Source organism: Plecotus auritus, assembly GCF_963455305.1.
Source record: "Plecotus auritus genome assembly, chromosome: 14".
NCBI classification, from domain to species: domain Eukaryota; kingdom Metazoa; phylum Chordata; class Mammalia; order Chiroptera; family Vespertilionidae; genus Plecotus; species Plecotus auritus.
The window spans coordinates 542823-561725 of NC_137780.1; the positions used below are offsets into that span (position 1 = coordinate 542823).

Sequence of the window (18903 nt, forward strand, 5' to 3'; positions counted from 1 at the left end):
TCGGAGAAGAAGGTGGCCGGCCTAGAGTTGTGTGGCCGGTCAATAGCAAAGCCAGGACCCGACACTGGTCAGTCGGCGCTTTGGATTGTTATTGTGGTGGTAAAACTGGTGTATGAGGTTATCTACATTTCAGGGGCACAACATTGTCATTCTTTTAAAGTTATTTCTAAATATACTTTCATTGATTTCAGAGAGAGAGAGGAAGAGGGAGAGAGAGAGAGAGAGAAACATCCATGATGAAAGAAAAAACCATTGATCAGTTGCCCCCTGCACGCCCCACACTGGAGATCGAGCCCGAAACCCTGGCATGTGCCCTGGACAGGAATCGAACCCGGGACTCTTCAGTCCGCAGGTCGGCGCTCTATCCGCTGAGCCACACCGGCCAGGGCCGCACGGATGGCGTAGCATCCCTCGGTCTCAGACGGTCACGCTTGCTGACGCACACACAGAGATGATGCCCCAGGCCACTCACAGGCCTCCTTCCCCGCTGCCTCCCGTCGCCCGCCTCACCGCCGCCTGCAGTCCCACCTGCCAGCACCCTCCCGGCTCGGCCTCCACCTGAAGCAGGCCAGGCTTTGTCCCGGCCGGCCGGCCCGATCCCGGGGACTCGGCAAGGACCGCTCAGGTGGCCGCGGCCTCTGGCTCGGGTGGCGAGACGCCAGGAAAGATCGAAGCGTCTGCCCGGGCTTCTCGGCGGCGATGCTGTGGCAAGAGATTGAATGTCTGTGGCCGCCGCGCGAGGCAGCGTGAGGGATGCACCGTGGAGAGAGCCCTCCGAGGCGTGCCAGGCCCGTTGCAACCGGATCCCTCCCGGTTATGTTTCCCTGAAGACGCGGAGATGCGGGGAATCGTGCTCTGGACGGGGATGTGGTGGCCACCTGCCCCCCCTCCACCACCCCCACCCCGCTCCCTAAGGAAACCCCACAGACGCCGCAGGAGCAGGGAGAAGCCGAGGGGCAGGGAGGGAGGTTTGAACCCCCTTCCCAGGAGCTGGTGCTTCCTGTAGCACGCTCCTGCCTGCACCCCTCTTTCTTCCCCCAAACAGCCGGCCAGCTTCGGTTTGCTGCACAGGAGGGCTTATGGCTCTCCCTCCAGGAGCGGCCAGCGTCGCTGGGGCCTCGGAGAGGCTCGCACCCAGGCTCGGGTCGGCAGGGACGGTGGGTGGGCGGGAGGGCGGGCTGGGAGGTTTCCAGGATCCTGAATGGAATGTGTTTCCTGGGGCTGCAAAGGGCTGGGCACCCCCTGCACCCCCCTTCCCAGGACCAAATACAGGAGGAAGGGTCAGTGGACCTGGTACCGACCACAGGACATCCAGGCAGCCTGGGGGCGGCTGGGGTGGGTGGGGGGAGGAATAAGACATGCACTTGAACCCCTGCACCCCGCGGGCCGGGCTGGCCTGGCACAGACCTGCTCCGAAGGCCTCTGCATTTTTGTATCTTTTTCTCATCGCGGGGCGGCTTGTCTTTAAAAGGCTAAATGCTCGGCACTAAATTTGGTCACACAGCGCGCGCTCCAAGATTCCCTGGAATGTCCTCAAGTTTCAGCCTCTGACAGGGAGGTGGGCCCGCCCCCTGCCCCCCTCCCTCCTCCCTCTGGGGGATTGGCCTGTCCTCCCCGGCCGGGCAGGCGCCGGGTCTCATTGGCTGCTGGCAGACGGCTGGTCCACTAGCCCGGCCCGAGGCTGCCGCTCCTAGGGACTCGCCCAGCACCTGCCTCCCGCGGGCAGAGGAGCCTGGTCCTCGAGCAGCTGGGGGGGTCGCTCCCACGCCCATCAGCTCCGTCCAGACCCACCTGTCCTGCCCGCAGCGGCCCCCCAAGCACGGCCACCGCCCCCCCCCAAGAGCCGCACCCTGTTGCCAAGATGTCCAAGGTCGCCAAGTACCGCCGGCAGGTGAGCGAAGACCCCGACATCGACAGCCTGCTGTCCACGCTGTCCCCCGAGGAGATGGAGGAGCTGGAGAAGGAGCTGGACGGGGCGGACCCCGACAGCAGCGTGCCCGTGGGGCTGCGGCAGCGGAACCAGACGGAGAAGCCGGCCACGGGCGCCTACGACCGGGAGGCCATGCTCAGCTTCTGCGAGGAGACGACCAAGAAGCTCATCCGGAGGGAGCTGTCCCTGGACGTGGACGTGAGTGAGGGGCCGCGGGGCGAGGGGCCGCGGAGGGCGGGCGGCCCCCGGTCACCTCCCAGGATTGACTGTTTCAAAAGGACCCTCCCTGAGCGGGCGTGGGACTCACCCAGTGCCCGTGTCGGGAGGGGTGTGATGTGCTGGAGGGACAGCAGAGGGGCTGCGGCGGGGGGGGGCGCTGTAGGTGGCCCTGAGCATGGCCCCCACACCTGTGGGCTCCTTCACGCGCCCCACCCGCTGTGAGGGGAGGAAGGACGGGGGTGCACCAGCAGGAGGGGGCCCATTCCAGGAGGCTGGGCAGGTGGGATCCCCACAGCCACGGAGCCAGCAGGTCTGGGAGGCGGGGTCTGTGTGGCTTGAGTGACATTCCCGGGACGGGACGGGGGGGGGGGGGGGGGGGGCTGCACTTTCTGAGGGAGCCTCTTGGGGGAGCGGCCCCTCCTCCCGTCAGCTCTGTGCTGGGCAGGAGGGTGCTTCCCTGGTTTGTGAGTTTTCCTGGGACAAACCGCTCGCTCCACCGAGGACGGTCCCCTGCCCACCCGCACCGGCTGCCCCCCTCCCACCTGGTCCTTTGCTTGCGAGTCCTGGCGAGAAAAGGCCGGTCGGTCCCTCCATCCTCGTCCTGCTCTGCTCCTGGGGGACCGAGGCACAGGCCTCCCCTTACCGCCCCCCGCCCCCCCGATCCCCACGACTGTGTCCTCCTCGCAGAGGAGATGAGGGTGGTGTTTCTGGTCACAGGCGCGGCCTGACCACAGCGTGGGGGTGGGCGAGCAGGAGGAGGGGCGAGTGGGAGGAGGAGAGGGAGGCCGAGGGCCTGGGCTCCGGCTCTGCCCCCACCGGGACCACGTTGAAGGTTTAGGAGGTCGGGAGGCAGGCGAGCCAGGAGGCTCGGGGCTCATCGTCCTGGGGGCCGGGCCGTGGCCTCTGAACACGATGAGCAAATTCTAAACCGTTTGCAGGGAAATGAGAGGCGCAGGGGGGCCCCCCGCTGTGGGGCCTCCTCAGGAAGCAGAGAAAGGGAACGTCCCCAAAGGCGTCGGCACCTCTAAGTGCCCCGAGGGCCGCCCCACCCCCCTTTCTCCCCCACTCCCTATCCGTCCGTCTGTCCTCGCTCGGTGCCCTCGATGCCACACACACGCTTAATCCCATCGGGGGCTGTGAGGACTGCTCTGGAGGTGTATTCTCACAGCCTTGCCCTCAGCCAGAACCATGCAGGCCGCCCCCCCAGCACCCCCGCTCCCCCCTCCCCTGACTTGTTTATGCCCACGGAGTCCCGGCCGGGGAGTGCGCATGCGTGTGCTCCCACAGTACCCCCCACCTCCTCCAGGCCACTTTGCCTCGTGGCGATGTCTGTCCTCACCCGTCCCAGGGCCTGTGAGGGCCGCCCGGACTGGTCAGAGTTCAGGGTGCATCCTGACCCTTGGGCAGGGTCCTCTGTAAGTCGGGGTGAATGGGGGTGAACCCCAACTTACAGGTGGCTTCTTCAGCAGCGTCAGCAGAGCGGCGGGTGTGTGGCGAGCACCTGGGTGTGAGGGGCAGCGCCACTGTCCGTGCAACCAACTCCGTGGTCGGCAAACCGCGGCTCGCGAGCCACAGGCGGCTCTTTGGCCCCTGGAGTGCGGCTCTTCCACAAAATACCACGGCCTGGGGAGAGTCTATTCTGAAGAAGTGGTGTTAGGAGACGTTTAAGTTGAAAAAATGTGGCTCTCCGAAGAAATGTCCATCGTTGTGCTGTTGATATCTGGCTCTGTTGACCAATGAGTTTGCCGACCACTGGTCTAAGGGTCCGGATGCGAGGGGCGGGCTCCGAGCGGGCGTGCAGTGGGCAGTCCGTGACCGCCGCCACGAAACTCCCAAGTCCCTGGAGGCCAGACCCAGAAGTCGGGGAGCGAGCAAAAAGCAGACCTCCCCCTACCCCCCTGCACGGTCCCCCCAGGGCGGTGCACGCCCAGCTGGCTGCTGGGGGGGCGGGAGGACGGACTTCATAGACAGCAGCAGGCAGGAGCTCTCGCTGACCTGCCCTGGACTCCACGAAGGAGCTGGAGGTGGATCAAAACACCCTCCCCTTCTATTCTGTCTGAGCCGCACAGATCTTGGGAAAATGGGCAGTTTATCCCCAGTATACGGGTGGGGAAACTGAGGCACCAGGTCACAGGTCACCCAGGGAGCAGCCAGCCTGCCTGGCTGAGGACTGTCCCTCTCCTCTGCCACACCAGGCCGGCCTGAGCCCGGCAGCCACCTAGGGTCCCGGGTCCCGGCAGGAGCTGTTGCATGTCTGGTCCTGTTGTAGGAGCAGAGGCTGCAGCAAAGCTGGCCCGTCCCCCGGGGCTAGGAGCGAACTGTTAACACTAGCAACACCGGGCGTGGGTTAGGGAGCGTGTCCCGCCTGGATATCGGGGGGGGGGGGGTGGGGGGCAGGAAGGAATCTGGTTACTTCCTCGAAGGTGGGATGATGCTGTTGTGGATACACGTAGTAAAGGATCCTCACCTTGTAGACAGGGACACGGAAGTATTCCTGGAAAACCGGTGGGTTAGGGAATCGGCTTCAAAACACTGTGAGGGAATGGGGGGGCGTGGAGGGGGAGTGGGGGGCGTGGAGGGGGAGTGGGGGGCGTGGAGGGGGAGTGGGGGCGTGGAGGGAGAGTGGGGGGCGTGGAGGGGGAGTGGGGGCGTGGAGGGGGAGTGGGGGGCGTGGAGGGGGAGTGGGGGGCGTGGAGGATGTAGAAGGGGAGTGGGGGCGTGGAGGGGGAGTGGGGGGCGTGGAAGGGGAGTGGGGGGGCGTGGAGGGGGGTTGGGGGCGTGGAGGGGGAGTGGGGGTGTGGAGGGGGAGTGGGGGATGTGGAGGGGGAGTGGGGGGCGTGGAGGGGTTGGGGGTGTGGAGGGGGGAGTGGGGGCGTGGAGGGGGTTGGGGGCGTGGAGGGGGTTGGGGTGTGGAGGGGGAGTGGGGGCGTGGAAGGGGTTGGGGGCGTGGAGGGGGTTGGGGGCGTGGAGGGGGAGTAGGGGATGTGGAGGGGGTTGGGGGCGTGGAGGGGGAGTGGGGGGCTTGGAGGGGGTTGGGGGCGTGGAGGGGGAGTAGGGGATGTGGAGGGGGTTGGGGCGTGGAGGGGGAGTAGGGGATGTGGAGGGGGTTGGGGGCGTGGAGGGGGAGTGGGGGCGTGGAGGGGGTTGGGGGCGTGGAGGGGGTTGGGGGTGTGGGGGAAAGGGCCTGGGCCCGCTCACACTCGAGGGACTGAGGCTGGAGGTGGGCTCCCCCAGCTTCTGTGTGACGTTCCCCTCGCTCACTTGGTGCCGGGAGCATGAGAGGAAGGCAGGCCCAGCTGTGTCTTCAGCTCTGGGTCTTCCTGGGGCGGGGGCGGGGGCGGGGGCGCCCCCAGGTTCAGGATGATCTAGACTGTGGGGGGCGTGACCGTCGTCATGAGGGCCCGCCCCCCCCGCCCCCCCCAGCTCCCCAGGCCGGCTCCTGTCTGTCCTGGGGTCTCAGGCCCCCTTCCTCCAGGGGGGAGGGCAGCCCCGGGTGTGAGCGCCAGCCCCACGCGGTACCCACCTGTCCTGAGGGATGTCACCTCTGCTCTCTCACCTCGGCTTGTTGAGTGAAGGTCAGCGGGGTCACGGTGAGGGGCGGGGCTTGGCAGAGCTGACCCGCCCTCCCTCCCTCTAAAGGGGCCGGCTCTCACCCACCTGTGCCAGCCTGGCCCTCCCTCAGGTGGAGGACAGAGCAGGCAGGTGTGCGGCCCCTGGCTCAGGTTTCGGGAACTGGATCCCCAGTGCGTCAACTCGTCAACTCGTGTCCTCCTCCCTCAGCCTCCTCCCTCAGCCTCCTCCCCGCTCCTGCCTCCATCACCAGGGCCAGAGCCTCCATCACCAGGGCCAGAGCCTCCATCACCAGGGCCAGAGCCTCCTCACCAGGGCCAGAGCCTCCATCACCAGGGCCAGAGCCTCCATCACCAGGGCCAGAGCCTCCATCACCAGGGCTGGGTCAGCAGGCTGGGAGGAGGCTCTTTAGGCGTCCCACGGTGAACGGGGGGGGGGGGGGGGGAGTTCAGGGCTCCCCCTGGGCCAGCCTCCTGACCTTCCTCCCCCACCTGCCCTGGTCATGCCCAGCACCCACGAATCCCCGCAGGGATGTGGTGCCGCAGGGAGAGGGTGCCGCAGGGATGGGGTGCTGCAGGGAGAGGGTGCCGCAGGGATGGGGTGCCACGGGGATGGGGGGTGCCGCGGGGATGGGGGGTGTCGTGGGGATGGGGTGTGCCACGGGGATGGGGTGCCACGGGGATGGTGTGCCATGGGGATGGGGTGCCACGGGGATGGTGTGCCACGGGGATGGGGGTGCCACGGGGATGGGGTGCCGTGGGAATGGGGTGCCACAGGGATGGGGTGCCGCGGGGATGGGGTGCCACAGAGATGGGGTGCCACAGAGATGTGGTGCCACAGGGATGTGGTGCCACAGGGAGAGGGTGCTGTAGGGATGGGGTGCCGCGGGGATGGGGGGTGTCGCGGGGATGGGGTGCCGCGGGGACGGGATGCCGCGGGGACGGGGTGCCGCGGGGACGGGGTGCTGGGAGGGCCTCCCACGGCAGCTCTAACCCTCAGACTGCCCTTTGCAGGGTCCGCAGGGCACCGGGCGGCACAGCCCTCGATTAAGGGGATTAACCCGACTGCCACTCGCCCAGAATAGCCCCGGAGGGGGGTGGGGTGGGGGGCAGAGAGGGGGAGGGGGGCCGCTCCGCACCCTGTCACTCCCTGCCCACTGCCCACACTGCCCGTCCCCAAAAAGTCACCCTTTTAAAAACCTCCCATGTGGTTAAAAAGATGGTGGGGTGCGGGAATGAGGAGGGAGAGGAGAGGCGCCAAGGCGGGAGAAGTCTGGGTGTGTCATCCCCCCCCACCCCCCCACCCCCAGGCTCCAGGGCGCAGGGAGCTCTCCTCCTCCACAGCCTCCTTGGCGGGCTCAGCCTCACGGTCCCCAGGGCCCCGCGCACTGGACGCCCGGTCGGCCGTCTCCAGGGCGCTGTTTACCAACAGCTGGGAGGGAGGCCTCTGCTCCCCCCCCTCACCGTCCCCTCCTGCTCCCCGCCCCCCCTCCTTCCCCTCCTTCCCCTCCTGCTCCCCGCCCCCGCCCCCCCCTCTGTCCCCTCCCTGCCCCTCAGCCCTGGCTCCTCACTGGCCACTCCCCCAGCCCTCACTTCCCCATCGAGGGGCCCGCAGGACCCCCGCCCCCCAAGACCCTGAGCAAGCAGAGGCAGAAGGAGGGGGGCAGGCTTCCATGAAGCTCTGGGCCAGGATGGACTGGGCCGGTGCTCACGGTGCTCAGAGCTCAGCTGGGCCTGGACCCGGACCCGGTCCCGCTCTGCTGGTGCCGCCGGGTGAGCCGAGCAGCGGCTCCCTCTCTGAGCTGAGTCCCACCCGCGGGTGGGTGGCGCCCCTCCTGGAGGTTGTGAGGGTGAAGCCCTGCAGGCGCCGGGCTGGGAACCGGGGGGCTGGGCAGGCGCTGGCCGTGGGGAGGGCAGGACGGGGCTGTCCGGGGGGCCCACGCTCAGCCGCGTTCACGGGCGGGCGAGGCGGCAGAACCCGCGGAGGCCGGGAAGGCACGGGGGTGCGGGGGGGGGGGAGCCTCAGGTCCCAGGGAGGCGCTTCCCCACCCGAACCCCCGGGAACCGTCCCCAAGGCCGCCCGTCCCCAAGGGGAAGGGGAAGGGGGGCCCGGGGTCCCTCCCCAGGGCTGTGGGGAGAGCGCAGCCGGTGGGCACGGCGCCCGCCCACGCCCCGCTGCGCCCCTGCAGCCCTGCCCATCCTGCTTCTCCGGCGTCTTGTCTGCGTCGCGTGTGGCACTGAGGGCAGGATTTTTTCCTGCTTTTGTTGGCGTAGAAGTTACACACCAGGGCCCCCTCCTCCCGGCGGGGCCCCCTCCTCCCGGCGGGGCCCCCACCTCCCCCCGGGCCCCCCTCCTCCCCGCGGAGCCCCCCTCCTCCCGCTGGGGCCCCCTTCCTCCCCCTGGGGCCCCCCTCCTCCCCCCGGGGCCCCCATCTCCCCCGGGCCCGCCTCCTCCCCCTGGGGCCCCCCATCTCCCCCCGGGGCCCCCAGCTGACTCCGCCCCGCAGTCAGTCGGCCGCGCCTGCTGGTCAGTCTTGCACGCAGGACCACGCGGTGCCCTTGGCCTCTGGCTCCTCCCACGCTGCCGTCTGTCCGTAGCAGCTGTTGCTTCGGGGCTGTGCGGCCTCACCGGGCGAGCGGGCCACGCTTTATCACCCATTTCTGCTCCGGTTGGAGGGCATTGCCATCCACGCTGCTGGAGCGCGCGCGCGCGTTGTGACGTCATTTCTGCTGGCGCTTGTGTGTGGTGGGTGCGCTGTGACGTCATTTCTGCTGGAGCGTGCGCGCACGTGGTGGGTGCGCTGGGACGTCATTTCTGGTGGGCGTGGACCTCGGGGTGGATTGCTGGGTCCTAGGAAGTGGTGGTGACTCTAATGTTCTCACCTGCACACAGAGGCCACGCTGCCTCATGGAGACCTGGGGAGGGTCAAGTGCATCGGTGTGAAGGTCAACGCATGACCTGTAGACAGTGAGCTTTAATTAACTGGGGGCCATCACCCTCACTTCCAGGGACGGCCTCTCTCAGGGGACCGGGAGCGACCCTGTCCTCACCCCTCTGTTAAGAGGTGACACTTGCCCTAACCGGTTTGGCTCAGTGGATAGAGCGTCGGCCTGCGGACTGAAGGGTCCCAGGTTCGATTCCGGCCAAGAGCATGTACCTGGGTTGCGGGCACATCCCCAGTAGGGGCGTGCAGGAGGCAGCTGATAGATGTCTCTCTCATCGATGTTTCTAACTCTCTATCCCTCTCTCTTCCTCTCTATAAAAAAAATCAATAAAATATATATTTAAAAAAAAAAAAAAAAGAGGTGACACTTGCCCGGCTGGGGTGGCTCCGTGGTTGAGTATCGACCTAGGAACCAGGAGGTCACAGTTCGATGCCCGGTCAGGGCCCATGCCCGGGTTGCGGGCTCCATCCCCAGTGGGGGGCGTGCAGGAGGCAGCCGATCCAGGATTCTCTCCCATCATCATGGATGTTTCTCTCTCTCTCTCCCTCTCCCTTCCTCTCTGAAATTAATTTAAAAAAATATTTTTAAAAATTTTAAAAAGGTGACACTGGACTAAATAAAGCCCAGGTCAGACCCTCTGCCCAGGCCTGGACCTTAATGGAAAGGGGGTGGGGAAAGCGTGTCCGCTCCCTGCCTCCCATCCCAGCCTCGCCCGCACCCACTCCCACTCCCGTGAGGACAGACCTACTTTCCTGTTTATTTTATTTTTAAAAAAATATATTTTATTGATTTTTTACAGAGAGGAAGGGAGAGGGATAGAGAGTTAGAAACATCGATGAGAGAGAAACATCAATCGGCTGCCTCCTGCACGCCCCCTACTGGGGATGTGCCCGCAACCCAGGTACATGCCCTTGACCGGAATCGAACCTGGGACCTTTCAGTCCGCAGGCCGATGCTCCATCCACTGAGCCAACCCGGCTAGGGCAGCTGTGGGCAAACTACGGCCCGCGGGCTGGATCCGGCTGTTCTATCCGGTTCTCTTGCTCTCCCCTCCGCTCCTTTACTTTGAATTTATATTAGTTCACACAAACACTCCATCCATGCTTTTGTTCCGGCCCTCCGGTCCAGTTTAAGAACCCATGGTGGCCCTCGAGTCAAAAAGTTTACCCACCCCTGGTAGGGCCTACTTTCCTGTTTAGCTCGTGTCTCACTTGCTCAGCCTCAGCCTCAGCCTCAGTTCTCCTGCTTAGACCCCCTTTCCTCAACTCCCCCCCCCACCCCCCGCCTGGAGAAGCCCCAGCTTGCGGCACATGGACCCCGACTCCCTTCCGAGCTTCAGGTCCCACCTGGACAGAGGAACCCTGGGCGTTGAAGCCAGGCCGCCCGCAGCCTCCCCAGGTGCCCGTCTATCTCAAAAGGAGCCCTTCTCTGACCCCCGCTACCTCCCCCCCATCTCTGCTTTCACCTCGCCGACGGCCTCGTGTCCTGTTTCACTGAGGAACCTGAGCTCAGGTGCGAACGCCGTCCAGGTCCTCGTCTGGTCCCTCCACGCGGGCCCTGCCCCCTCACAGGCTCCTGGCCTCCACGCGGGCCTCCTGCTCCCGCCCGCCCGCCCCCCCATCCTGGACGCTCATGGTGACTGTCCCCCTGGGATCTGGCTTGGCTCCGCCCTCCTGTCCTCCTCTCTGTTCCAGCTCTGTCCTCCAGAAGGAGGCCACGCCCCCCCAGCGGTCCGTCCGTCCGTCTCTCCCGCCAAGGGTTTCCCTGTGCCCCGCACCCGCCCTCCCGTCTGGGTGACCCGCTCCACCACGGGCCCTTCTCTTGCTTCGTTTTCAATCCTCACCTGAGGGTGTGTTTACTGATTTTGAAAGAGACGAAGGGAGAGAAACATCAATGTGAGCAACATCCATCAGCTGCCCTGACCCACACGCGAGGGCAAGGCAGGCGCCCTGACCAGGAATGGCACCCACAGCCTTTCTGGTGCACAGGACGATGCTCCAACCACTGAGCCACCGGCCGGGGCCTCGCGCCTCGCACGCACACTCAGCTCAGCGCGGGTCCGGCTCCGTCTGTGCTCCCTGCAGGCGCTGAGGGCAGGCCTGGCTCTCCCTCGGCGCCCGGCTCGGTAATGTCGGGAATGAGCGCGGGACACGCAGGCTGCGGGCGCCATGCCTGTCCTACGAGGAGAACCTAGTTACCCGTCCTCCATCGCTCTCTCCTGAGCCGGAGGACGACGACTCTGTGTCCCGGTCCTCACCCGGAGGGAGAGCTGGCCCTGGTCCTGAGCTCCTCCGAGCTGTGCCGTTGGTGCTGGACAGAGGCCCTCCAGGCCTCCTGTGTGACTGGTCGCATTTTCCCTCCTCCTCCTGCTCTGCGCTGCCCCCTCTCCGGGGACCTGACATTTCCAGGCTGACTCACCCCGTTCGCCTGCGATCCCCGGGCCACGGGCCCACCCCAGCGAGGACGTTCATCCTTGGCCGAGGCCGCCAGTTCCCACCCTCGGATCCGTCCCTCAATGCTGGGCGGCTCGGCCCTTTGCCTCCAGATCCAGAGCCCTCAGGGGCGGGTGTGAGGAGGCGGGCGCCCTGGTCGGGCACGCCTGGTGCAGGCAGACGTGCCCAGGAGCCGGAAGGTGGGCGCAAAGGCAGGCAGAGCCCAAGACCCAGCTCTCTCAGCCAGGTTCTGCCACAGCGCTGGCCCCAAGGTCACCTGACCTTCCCAATCCCCCCCCACCCCCTCCCATGCCAACAGCAGGCCGCCTGGATGCGCGGGGAGGCAGGTCCTTAGGAGCGCGTGCCTGAGGGCTGGCCCCACGATGGGGAGGGGGCTCACAGCCGGGGCCGGGATGGGCACCTCGTCCTCCCCGCCAAGCTGGCCCGCCTGTCCCTGCCCTACTGCGTTCAAAGTCCCCAGAGCCCGTGAGACACCCCCCCGCCCCCCGCGCGCCAGGGGTCAAGGCCCAGCATCCTGGCCTTAAAGGCACAGTGCCCGAGGTGCGCAGGGCACGGGGCGACCCCCCAGGTGCTAGGGCTCCTCCCGACGGAGCATTCGCTGAAGCCATCGGCGCCGAGTGCGGTCCGCGTCCGCCCCGCGTCCTGGGGACCACGGACAGCCGCCCCATCACGTTCGGTTCTTGCTTTTGAAAAACCGCATTTTCCCATGTCCCTAAAAATGCCTCCTATGCCTGGTTGCCGGTGGGTGTTGTCAGAGCCGTGGTGCGGCGGGGCCGAGCCATTTGCCTATATTTGGGCATTTACATGTTTCCCAGTAAACACGTCCCCAAGGCCCCAACGGGCCGCAGAGCCAGGCTCCTCGCTGTGGCCTCTGGCGCCCGTCCCCGGGGAGGGAGCCAGCCGAGCCGAGCGGACGGTGAACAGCCCGCACACAGGGTCCCCCTGCGAGACCAGGGCGGGCGCAGGGGCCGGGCCTGGAGGTGAGGAGACCGTGTCTCGCACAGGCAGCCCCGCGGGGCCCGGGATCGAGGTCCTGATGCGGATCGCTGCCACGCCCGCCGGGCTGACCCCCTCCCCGCCCCGTGACCCTGGGAGGTGTCGCCTGCCCGGACCGCGGAGGAACGCACGTGCCTGGTCCCTCCGGCTGGGGGAACGGGGTGTTCCACTTGAGGAGGGACAGGGAGGAGCCGGGAAGGGCAGGGCGATCGGCCCGTCTCCCGCTCCCAGAGGCCCCGCCCCGACACGCGGGAGGCCCGGACCAAGCCCACATCGTGCCAGCCACGAGGCAAAGCGGCGTTTCCCTCCCAAGGAGAATAAAGGGGTGTCACCTGCGTGCCGGCTCACAGAGGCACAGCCTGGGGGGGAGGGGGGCGGGGGCCTCCCATCGTGACCCATCACCTCCGGCCTGGACTGCGGGGAAGCTTCCAGCAGCCTCTTTCCCTCCAGCCTCTCGGCCTCCACCCCCTCCCCAGGCAGCGGCCAGGATCCTCACACCCTCGCCGCACCCCCGCCCCCGCTGCCCCCATCTCTGCCCAGTGATTCCCGTCTGACCCGAGCTCGCTGGCCCTGGGCCTGCAGTCGGAACCTCCTGCTCCCAGTGCAGGTGACCTGCCCCTCTGCCCTGCACATCCTCATGCCACTGCACGGGGGAGGGGGGCGAGCGGGGCAGAGCTCCTGGCACCCGCAGGAACCTCCAGGGACCCCAGCAGCACCCACTGCACCCCGCCAGGCAAGGAGGGAGGGAGGACGATCGGGGGCAGCGAGGCTGGGGGGCTGGGGCAGGGGGCCGGTGGAGGTGCCATTCCCAGCAGGCGCGTGCAGTAAACCAGCCCCTCCGCCCAGCTCTGCTGTCAGGCCCAGGGCGGCCACAGACGTGTCTGACTGACGACGACGACGTGTGGGGCCCTTGTTCAAGAAGGACCACCCCACCGAAACCGGTGTGGCTCAGTGGATAGAGCGTCGGCCTGCGGACTGAAGGGTCCCGGGTTCAATTCCGGTCAAGGGCATGTACCTTGGTTGCGGGCACATCCCCAGTGGGAGGTGTGCAGGAGGCAGCTGATGGATGTTTCTCTCTCATCGATGTTTCTAGCTCTCTATCCCTCTCCCTTCCTCTCTGTAAAAAAAATATCAATAAAAAAAAACAAAGAAGGACCACCCCTTTGGAGACCAGGACCGCGAGCCTGACGCGTGGACAGCCCGGGGCCAGCAGCCACCTTTCGGGGGCTCCTCACAGGCTGGGCAGCGAAGGGCAGGGAGCGGGCATGTCCCAGGGCAGAGCTGAAGTGGTTTGTTTGTTTCTGCAGAGATTTCCCAGTTTCTCCAAAAATGGGGCTTCGCCGAACGCTCCCCGATGAGTCACAGGCCCGCTGGCCGAGCCCTGAGGTGCAGGGAGCTGGGCACTGCCCCACCCGCCCGCCCATTGAGAGGGCAGAGGGCGTGGCCAGGAGGCCCAGGCAGGGGCGCTGCTCTATCCATCACTGCACGTGGGCAGCCGCAGGTGTGTTCTGGCCCGGAAGGCAACCCGTGGGTTCCTCGCGCCCGGAGCCACGCCACGTGGCCGTGGGGCCTGGAGGAGACGGGAGGATAGGTCCCCCGCCGCCACAGGTGGTCAGGGTTCTCAGGCGCTGTCCCCCACGCCCTTCCGCCCGTCCCCCTCTACAGCGTGTCCCCCTCTACAGCTCCCCCCTTCCCCGGACCGAGGCCTGTTATTTCTAACCGAAGCCCTTCCTCCCACAGGCTGACTAGCCAGCAAGCCTAGAGCAGGCACAGGCAGAGAATGACCTTGGGGGCCACCAGGTGCACCCCAGTTCTGGGAGCAGAGCCGCTGGCCCGGCTCCCTCTCAGAGGAGCTCCCAGAAGCCCAGCCCCCCCCCCCCCCCCGGGGGCAGAAGGCTCCTTCTCCTTTTAAGGCCACGCGCTCGCGGGGCAGCCCCAGCCCATTCCTGGCTGTTGGTGATTAATCAGCCTGTTTTCATTCGGTTCTTCTTAAAGGGCTGGCACAGCGCCCCAACAACAGCCACGCGCAGGCCCCCCAGGGTCGGGGGCACCCAGGGGAGCCCTGGGCGAGGAGGAGGCTGGTGCTGGGGTGCTGTGGGCAGCGGGGCACCACCCCCCTCCCCCGGCCCCAGAGGGAGGCTGGGGAGGGTCAGAGAAGGTCAGAGGTCAGGGAAGGCCCCACTGACTCGGCTCTGGGAGTGAGGCAGGTCTGGAGCCCTTTCCTGGACTTGTGGGTGAAACTGGTCACGTGTTCATCTCTAAGGACCCCCGTTTCCTCTGAGGGAGGCCTGGTGGGCGCACGACACGGAGGGCAGCTGCCTCTCCAGCTCCTGCGGGCGGCCCTGGATGAACCCCCGGAATGGGGTGGGGTGGGGAGGGGGTCGCCGGGCAGGTGTGTTCTGGCCCGGAAGGCAACCCGTCGGTTCCTCGTGTGCGTCTCCTCTCTCCTCCCTTCCTTCCTCCTAATCGAGGGGTGGCCGGGTCCCAGGTCGCTGCTCCCGCTCCCTGAAAGGGTGGCCTCAGGTCTCAGCCGTGCCCGGAGCCAGAGTGAGAGTCGGGGGGGCTCTCCTCCCCCGACGGGCACCAGGGCCGGCAAGTCCCTTCAGCCGCCCGCCCACGGGCAGGAGGGGACGGGCAGGAGGGACGGTGCGTTCCAAGGGCCTGTCTCACCAGGCCCGTGCCCTGGGCCTCCCTCCCTGGGTTGTGATTCGGGGATGGAGCCAAGGACTCGCCGCTAAATAAACCGCTGGTCCCCACTGGTATGTGTTTGGGCTGCAGGTACAGGCTGTTCCACAGGCCAGCGCTCCGTCCGCCCCATCCGGCGGGGGGGGTGGGTGCTGGAGTCCTTCTCCTTCCCCCCACCCCATCCCCGTCCCCCATCCCTCACCCCCCCTGAAGGACAGAAAGCCTTTCTGTCAACCAGGCCCTCGTCCTTCCTCTCACACCTCGTGGAGGACAGCACAGCAGCCCCTGAGGTCCCAGCGGCTCTGAGGACAGACCTCACATCTGCTCTCAACGTAGGGGGGTCAGTGCTCCCCAAAGTGGCCTGGGAGGTGCGGGATGTGCCCCGTCCTCTCCTGAGGGTCTGTGTGGTCACAGCGGGGTCACAGGGTCCTACATCCCCGAGGTGAGCTGGCCCGGCAGGTCCCAGGGCTCCTCAGACAGGTCTGGTCCTCGGCAAACTTTCTACCAAAAGGGTGGGGGGCGGGGGGGGCATCGGGGATTATCAGAGAGCACGCACACAGGCACGGTGTGTGGTCGCTCGTACTTCCGTGAGGGGGTGGCGGCAGCAGCAGGCGTAAATGCCCCGGATTGGAGAGATGTCAGCAGCCTGCCTCGGTGTCTCCCCGCTGCCCCCCCGCCTGGTCTCCCCGCGTTGAACAGGTATTGGCTGTAGCGCCCCATGTCTGAGACCTGCTGACCTCCCTGGAGGTGACCTCCCTGGAGGCGGGGCCAGGACCCCGGCAGGCAGGTGAGGCCCTGGCCTGCGGCCCAGGATGCGGGGGTGGGGGGTGAGGGTGGGGGGCGGTGTGCGAAAGCTAGTGACCAGGATGACAGATATTTTCATGAAATTGCAAAAAAAATAAAAATAAAAAAATAAATCCAAGTAATGCCAAGAACCTCGATGAACACAGATTCCACGCTGTGAATACAGGCTGTTCCACAGGCCAGCGCTCCGCCCGCCCCATCCGGCCGGGGGGTGGGTGCTGGAGTCCTTCTCCTTCCCCCTACCCCATCCCTGTCCCCCTTTGGCCCGGTCCCAACATGGCTATTGGGGCCCCACCTGGACACAGGCCCGTCTCGGACAGGAAAGGGCCCCGGGGAGGGCCTGCCGCCGGTGTCCCCGGGGTCTCAGCCCTCGGGTTCGGGGCCTGAGCCCGGCCCTCTGGGTCCCCAGTGGTCACAGCGTCCCCACCCGCGTCCCGACGCCATCCCCCCCCCCCCCCGCCGGGAGCCAGCACCTCATGTTTATTTCCTTCTCTGAATTCTTAGGAAAGCAAGCAAGCGGAGACCAAGGCAGATGCCAAGAACGGCGGGGAGAGGGGCCGCGATGCCGGCAAGAAGGCCCTGGGCCCCAGGCAGGACTCGGACGCGGGGCGGGCGCCCCGGCGGGGGGTCCTGAAGAAGGCCTTCTCTCGGGACAAGGATGACGCCCCGCAGGCCAGGGAGGAGAAGCTCATCCGGGGCATCGACCGGGGCCGGGTCAGGGCCGCCGTGGACAAGACTGAGGCAGGGGGCAGTGGGCGGGGGGACGGCCAGGCCCCCCGGAAGGAGGAGGAGCCGAGAGGGGGCGCCAGGAGCACTGGCCTGAGCAGAGACCAGGATGAGAAGCCCGAGGACGGGAAGGGACAAGGACGGGGAGAGCGTCCGGAGGCCGCGGGGAAGGAGGGCCAGGCGAGCCGAGCGAGTGCGGGCCCAGCCACGAGGAAAGAGAAGGAGGAGGTGACCCTGGAGGCAACCCCCAGCCTCAGGGCGCCCGCCGAGGAGAGGCAGAGTGAGGCAGCGGCCGCCGAGAAGCTGGCCCCGGGGGGCCCCGCCAAGCCCCCCGGGGAGGGCCCGGCCCCCACGCAGGAGGAGAAGGAAGAGGAGGAGGCGGCCCCCAGCATCTTCGACGAGCCCCTGGAGCGCGTGAGGAGCAACGACCCCAGCATGACGGAGGTGAACGTCAACAACTCGGACTGCATCACGCCCGAGATCCTGGTGCGCTTCGCCGAGGCCCTGGAGTTCAACACGGTGGTGAGGGTGTTCGCCCTGGCCAACACGCGGGCCGACGACCACGTGGCCTTCGCCATCGCCATCATGCTCAAGGCCAACAAGACCATCACCAGCCTCAACCTGGACTCCAACCACATCACGGGCAAGGGCATCCTGGCCATCTTCCGGGCGCTGCTGCAGAACAGCACGCTCACCGAGCTGCGCTTCCACAACCAGCGCCACATCTGCGGGGGCAAGACGGAGATGGAGGTGGCCGCGCTGCTCAAGGACAACACCACGCTGCTCAAGCTGGGCTACCACTTCGAGCTGGCCGGGCCCCGCATGACCGTCACCCACCTGCTCAGCCGCAACATGGACCGCCAGCGGCAGCGGCGGCTGCAGGAGCAGCGGCGGGCGCAGGAGGCGGCGGCCGCCGCCGCCGGCGCCGCCGCCGGGGAGAAGAAGGGGCTGCTGGAGGTGCCCAAGGTCAAGGTCGGGGCGCCCGCCAAGGGCTCCCCCGGCCCCTCCCCCCAGCCGTCTCCAAAGGCCTCGCCCAAGAACTCGCCCAAGGGAGGGGGGGCTCCGGCCGCCCCGCCGCCCCCGCCGCCGCCCCTGGCCCCGCCCCTGGCCCCGCCCCTCATGGTGGAGAACCTGAGGAACTCGCTCTCGCCCGCCACCCAGAGGAAGATGGGGGACAGGGCTCTCCCCGCCCAGGAGAAGAACTCGCGCGACCAGCTGCTGGCCGCCATCCGCTCCAGCAACCTCAAGCAGCTCAAGAAGGTGAGTGCGGGGAGGGGGCCCGCAGGGCGGCAGCACAGACACCCAGGCCAGCCGGTGGGCCTTGCCTGCCCCGGGGGGGGGAGGGAACCGCTGTCCCTCAGGGGGACTGTCCTTCCTTTAGGGGCTCCTCTGGCCTCCCCCTCCAGCTTCCCCTCCTCCTAGAAGAGACACAACGCGCAGCCGCTCCGCAGGGCGCGGCCCCCCTTAGCTCCCTCCCAGAGCGGCCGGCCTGACCGCGTCCGTCCCAAAGGCGCCTGGGAGTCAGTGCGAGCAGTGCAGGGGCACCCACCGTCCGGCCCACGGCCCGGGGACAGCAGCCGTTGTCGGTGGGGCCTGGACAGCAGGAGGAAGGACAGCCGGTGGTAGTCCCGGGGGCACGGAGACGCCCACCCTCAGGCCCACCCATACGTCCGGGCCCAGGAAGAGGCCGGAGGCGGCTGAGCCTCGCCGGCGGCTCCCTCAACGCCCTGCCTTGTCCTTACAGGTGGAGGTGCCCAAGCTGCTGCAGTAGGGCCAGGCTGCGGGCACCGCCCCCCAGGGCTGCCCAGACCCGCCCCCGGCTGGCCTGCTGCGGTCCCCCGTCTGCCCGGGGTCCTGAGGCCATCTGCCCGGGGTCCTGAGGCCAGGCCACGCTTTCTCATCCAGACGTTCCCTCTCCACGGGCTGACGCTTCTGGACAGGAAGGGTCCTTCCGGCACGTCTCGGAGAAGACGGCACGCGGCGGGGAGCCAGGGAGGATGTGCACAGGCACCGCGTCCCGGCCCAGCCCCGCCCTCCAGGGCCAGGATTCAGCTCTGAGGAGCCCTGGGCAAGGCTGCTGGGCTGGCGTGCAGGGCAAGGCAGACGATGGAGAGGGAGAGGGACGGGGATGAGGATGGCCACCGCCCCCCCCCCCCCCCCGTCCCCGCCTGGGCTGACAGAGCCTGGACAGATGGACAGCGCCCGGGGGAGGGAGGGAGGGACAGGCGGCAGCCGGACCTGAAGGTTTGATGCCAAAGCAGACGTTTTTCCTACACCCGCTCGCTATGTTGTGACTCGCTGTGTCTTTCCGTAAGATTTTGATAATATATACAGGCCTTTAGCTGCGCATGCCGATGCCGCCTCTGTGCTGCGCGGGGCCCTGCCCACCCGGCTCCCTGGGGACCCTGGACCCCAGAGTCCCAGCCGTGCTGTCCCCAGCTGCCCCACAGCACAAGTTCACTGCAGAGTGCAGTGTGGGGGGGACAGCGCCCGAGCTGGCTGCCCAGGCCGGGGACCAGCCTCCGGGTCTGCTCCCCACGGCTGCAGCCTGGAGGCACCACCAGGGACGGGCAGA

At 67.2% G+C, this 18903-nt stretch overlaps 1 protein-coding gene across 1 annotated transcript; it reads left to right on the plus strand.

Annotated features, from left to right (window-relative positions):
- Positions 1–1665: 1665 nt before the first annotated feature.
- Positions 1666–18669, plus strand: LMOD1 (leiomodin 1). The gene is made up of 3 exons (XM_080650841.1): positions 1666–2128; positions 16107–17588; positions 18073–18669. Exons 1-3 carry the CDS (start codon positions 1862–1864, stop codon positions 18097–18099), a joined length of 1776 nt encoding a protein of 591 aa, XP_080506967.1. The 5' UTR covers positions 1666–1861; the 3' UTR covers positions 18100–18669.
- Positions 18670–18903: the final 234 nt, after the last annotated feature.

Excerpts from the sequence above, each read along its gene's own strand:
- LMOD1 (XM_080650841.1), top strand. The coding sequence starts at position 1,862 with ATGTCCAAGGTCGCCAAGTACCGCCGGCAGGTGAGCGAAGACCCCGAC. Across the intron at positions 2,129-16,106 it reads AGCTGTCCCTGGACGTGGAC|GAAAGCAAGCAAGCGGAGAC; the intron begins GTGAGTGAGGGG and ends CTGAATTCTTAG. Across the intron at positions 17,589-18,072 it reads ACCTCAAGCAGCTCAAGAAG|GTGGAGGTGCCCAAGCTGCT; the intron begins GTGAGTGCGGGG and ends TTGTCCTTACAG.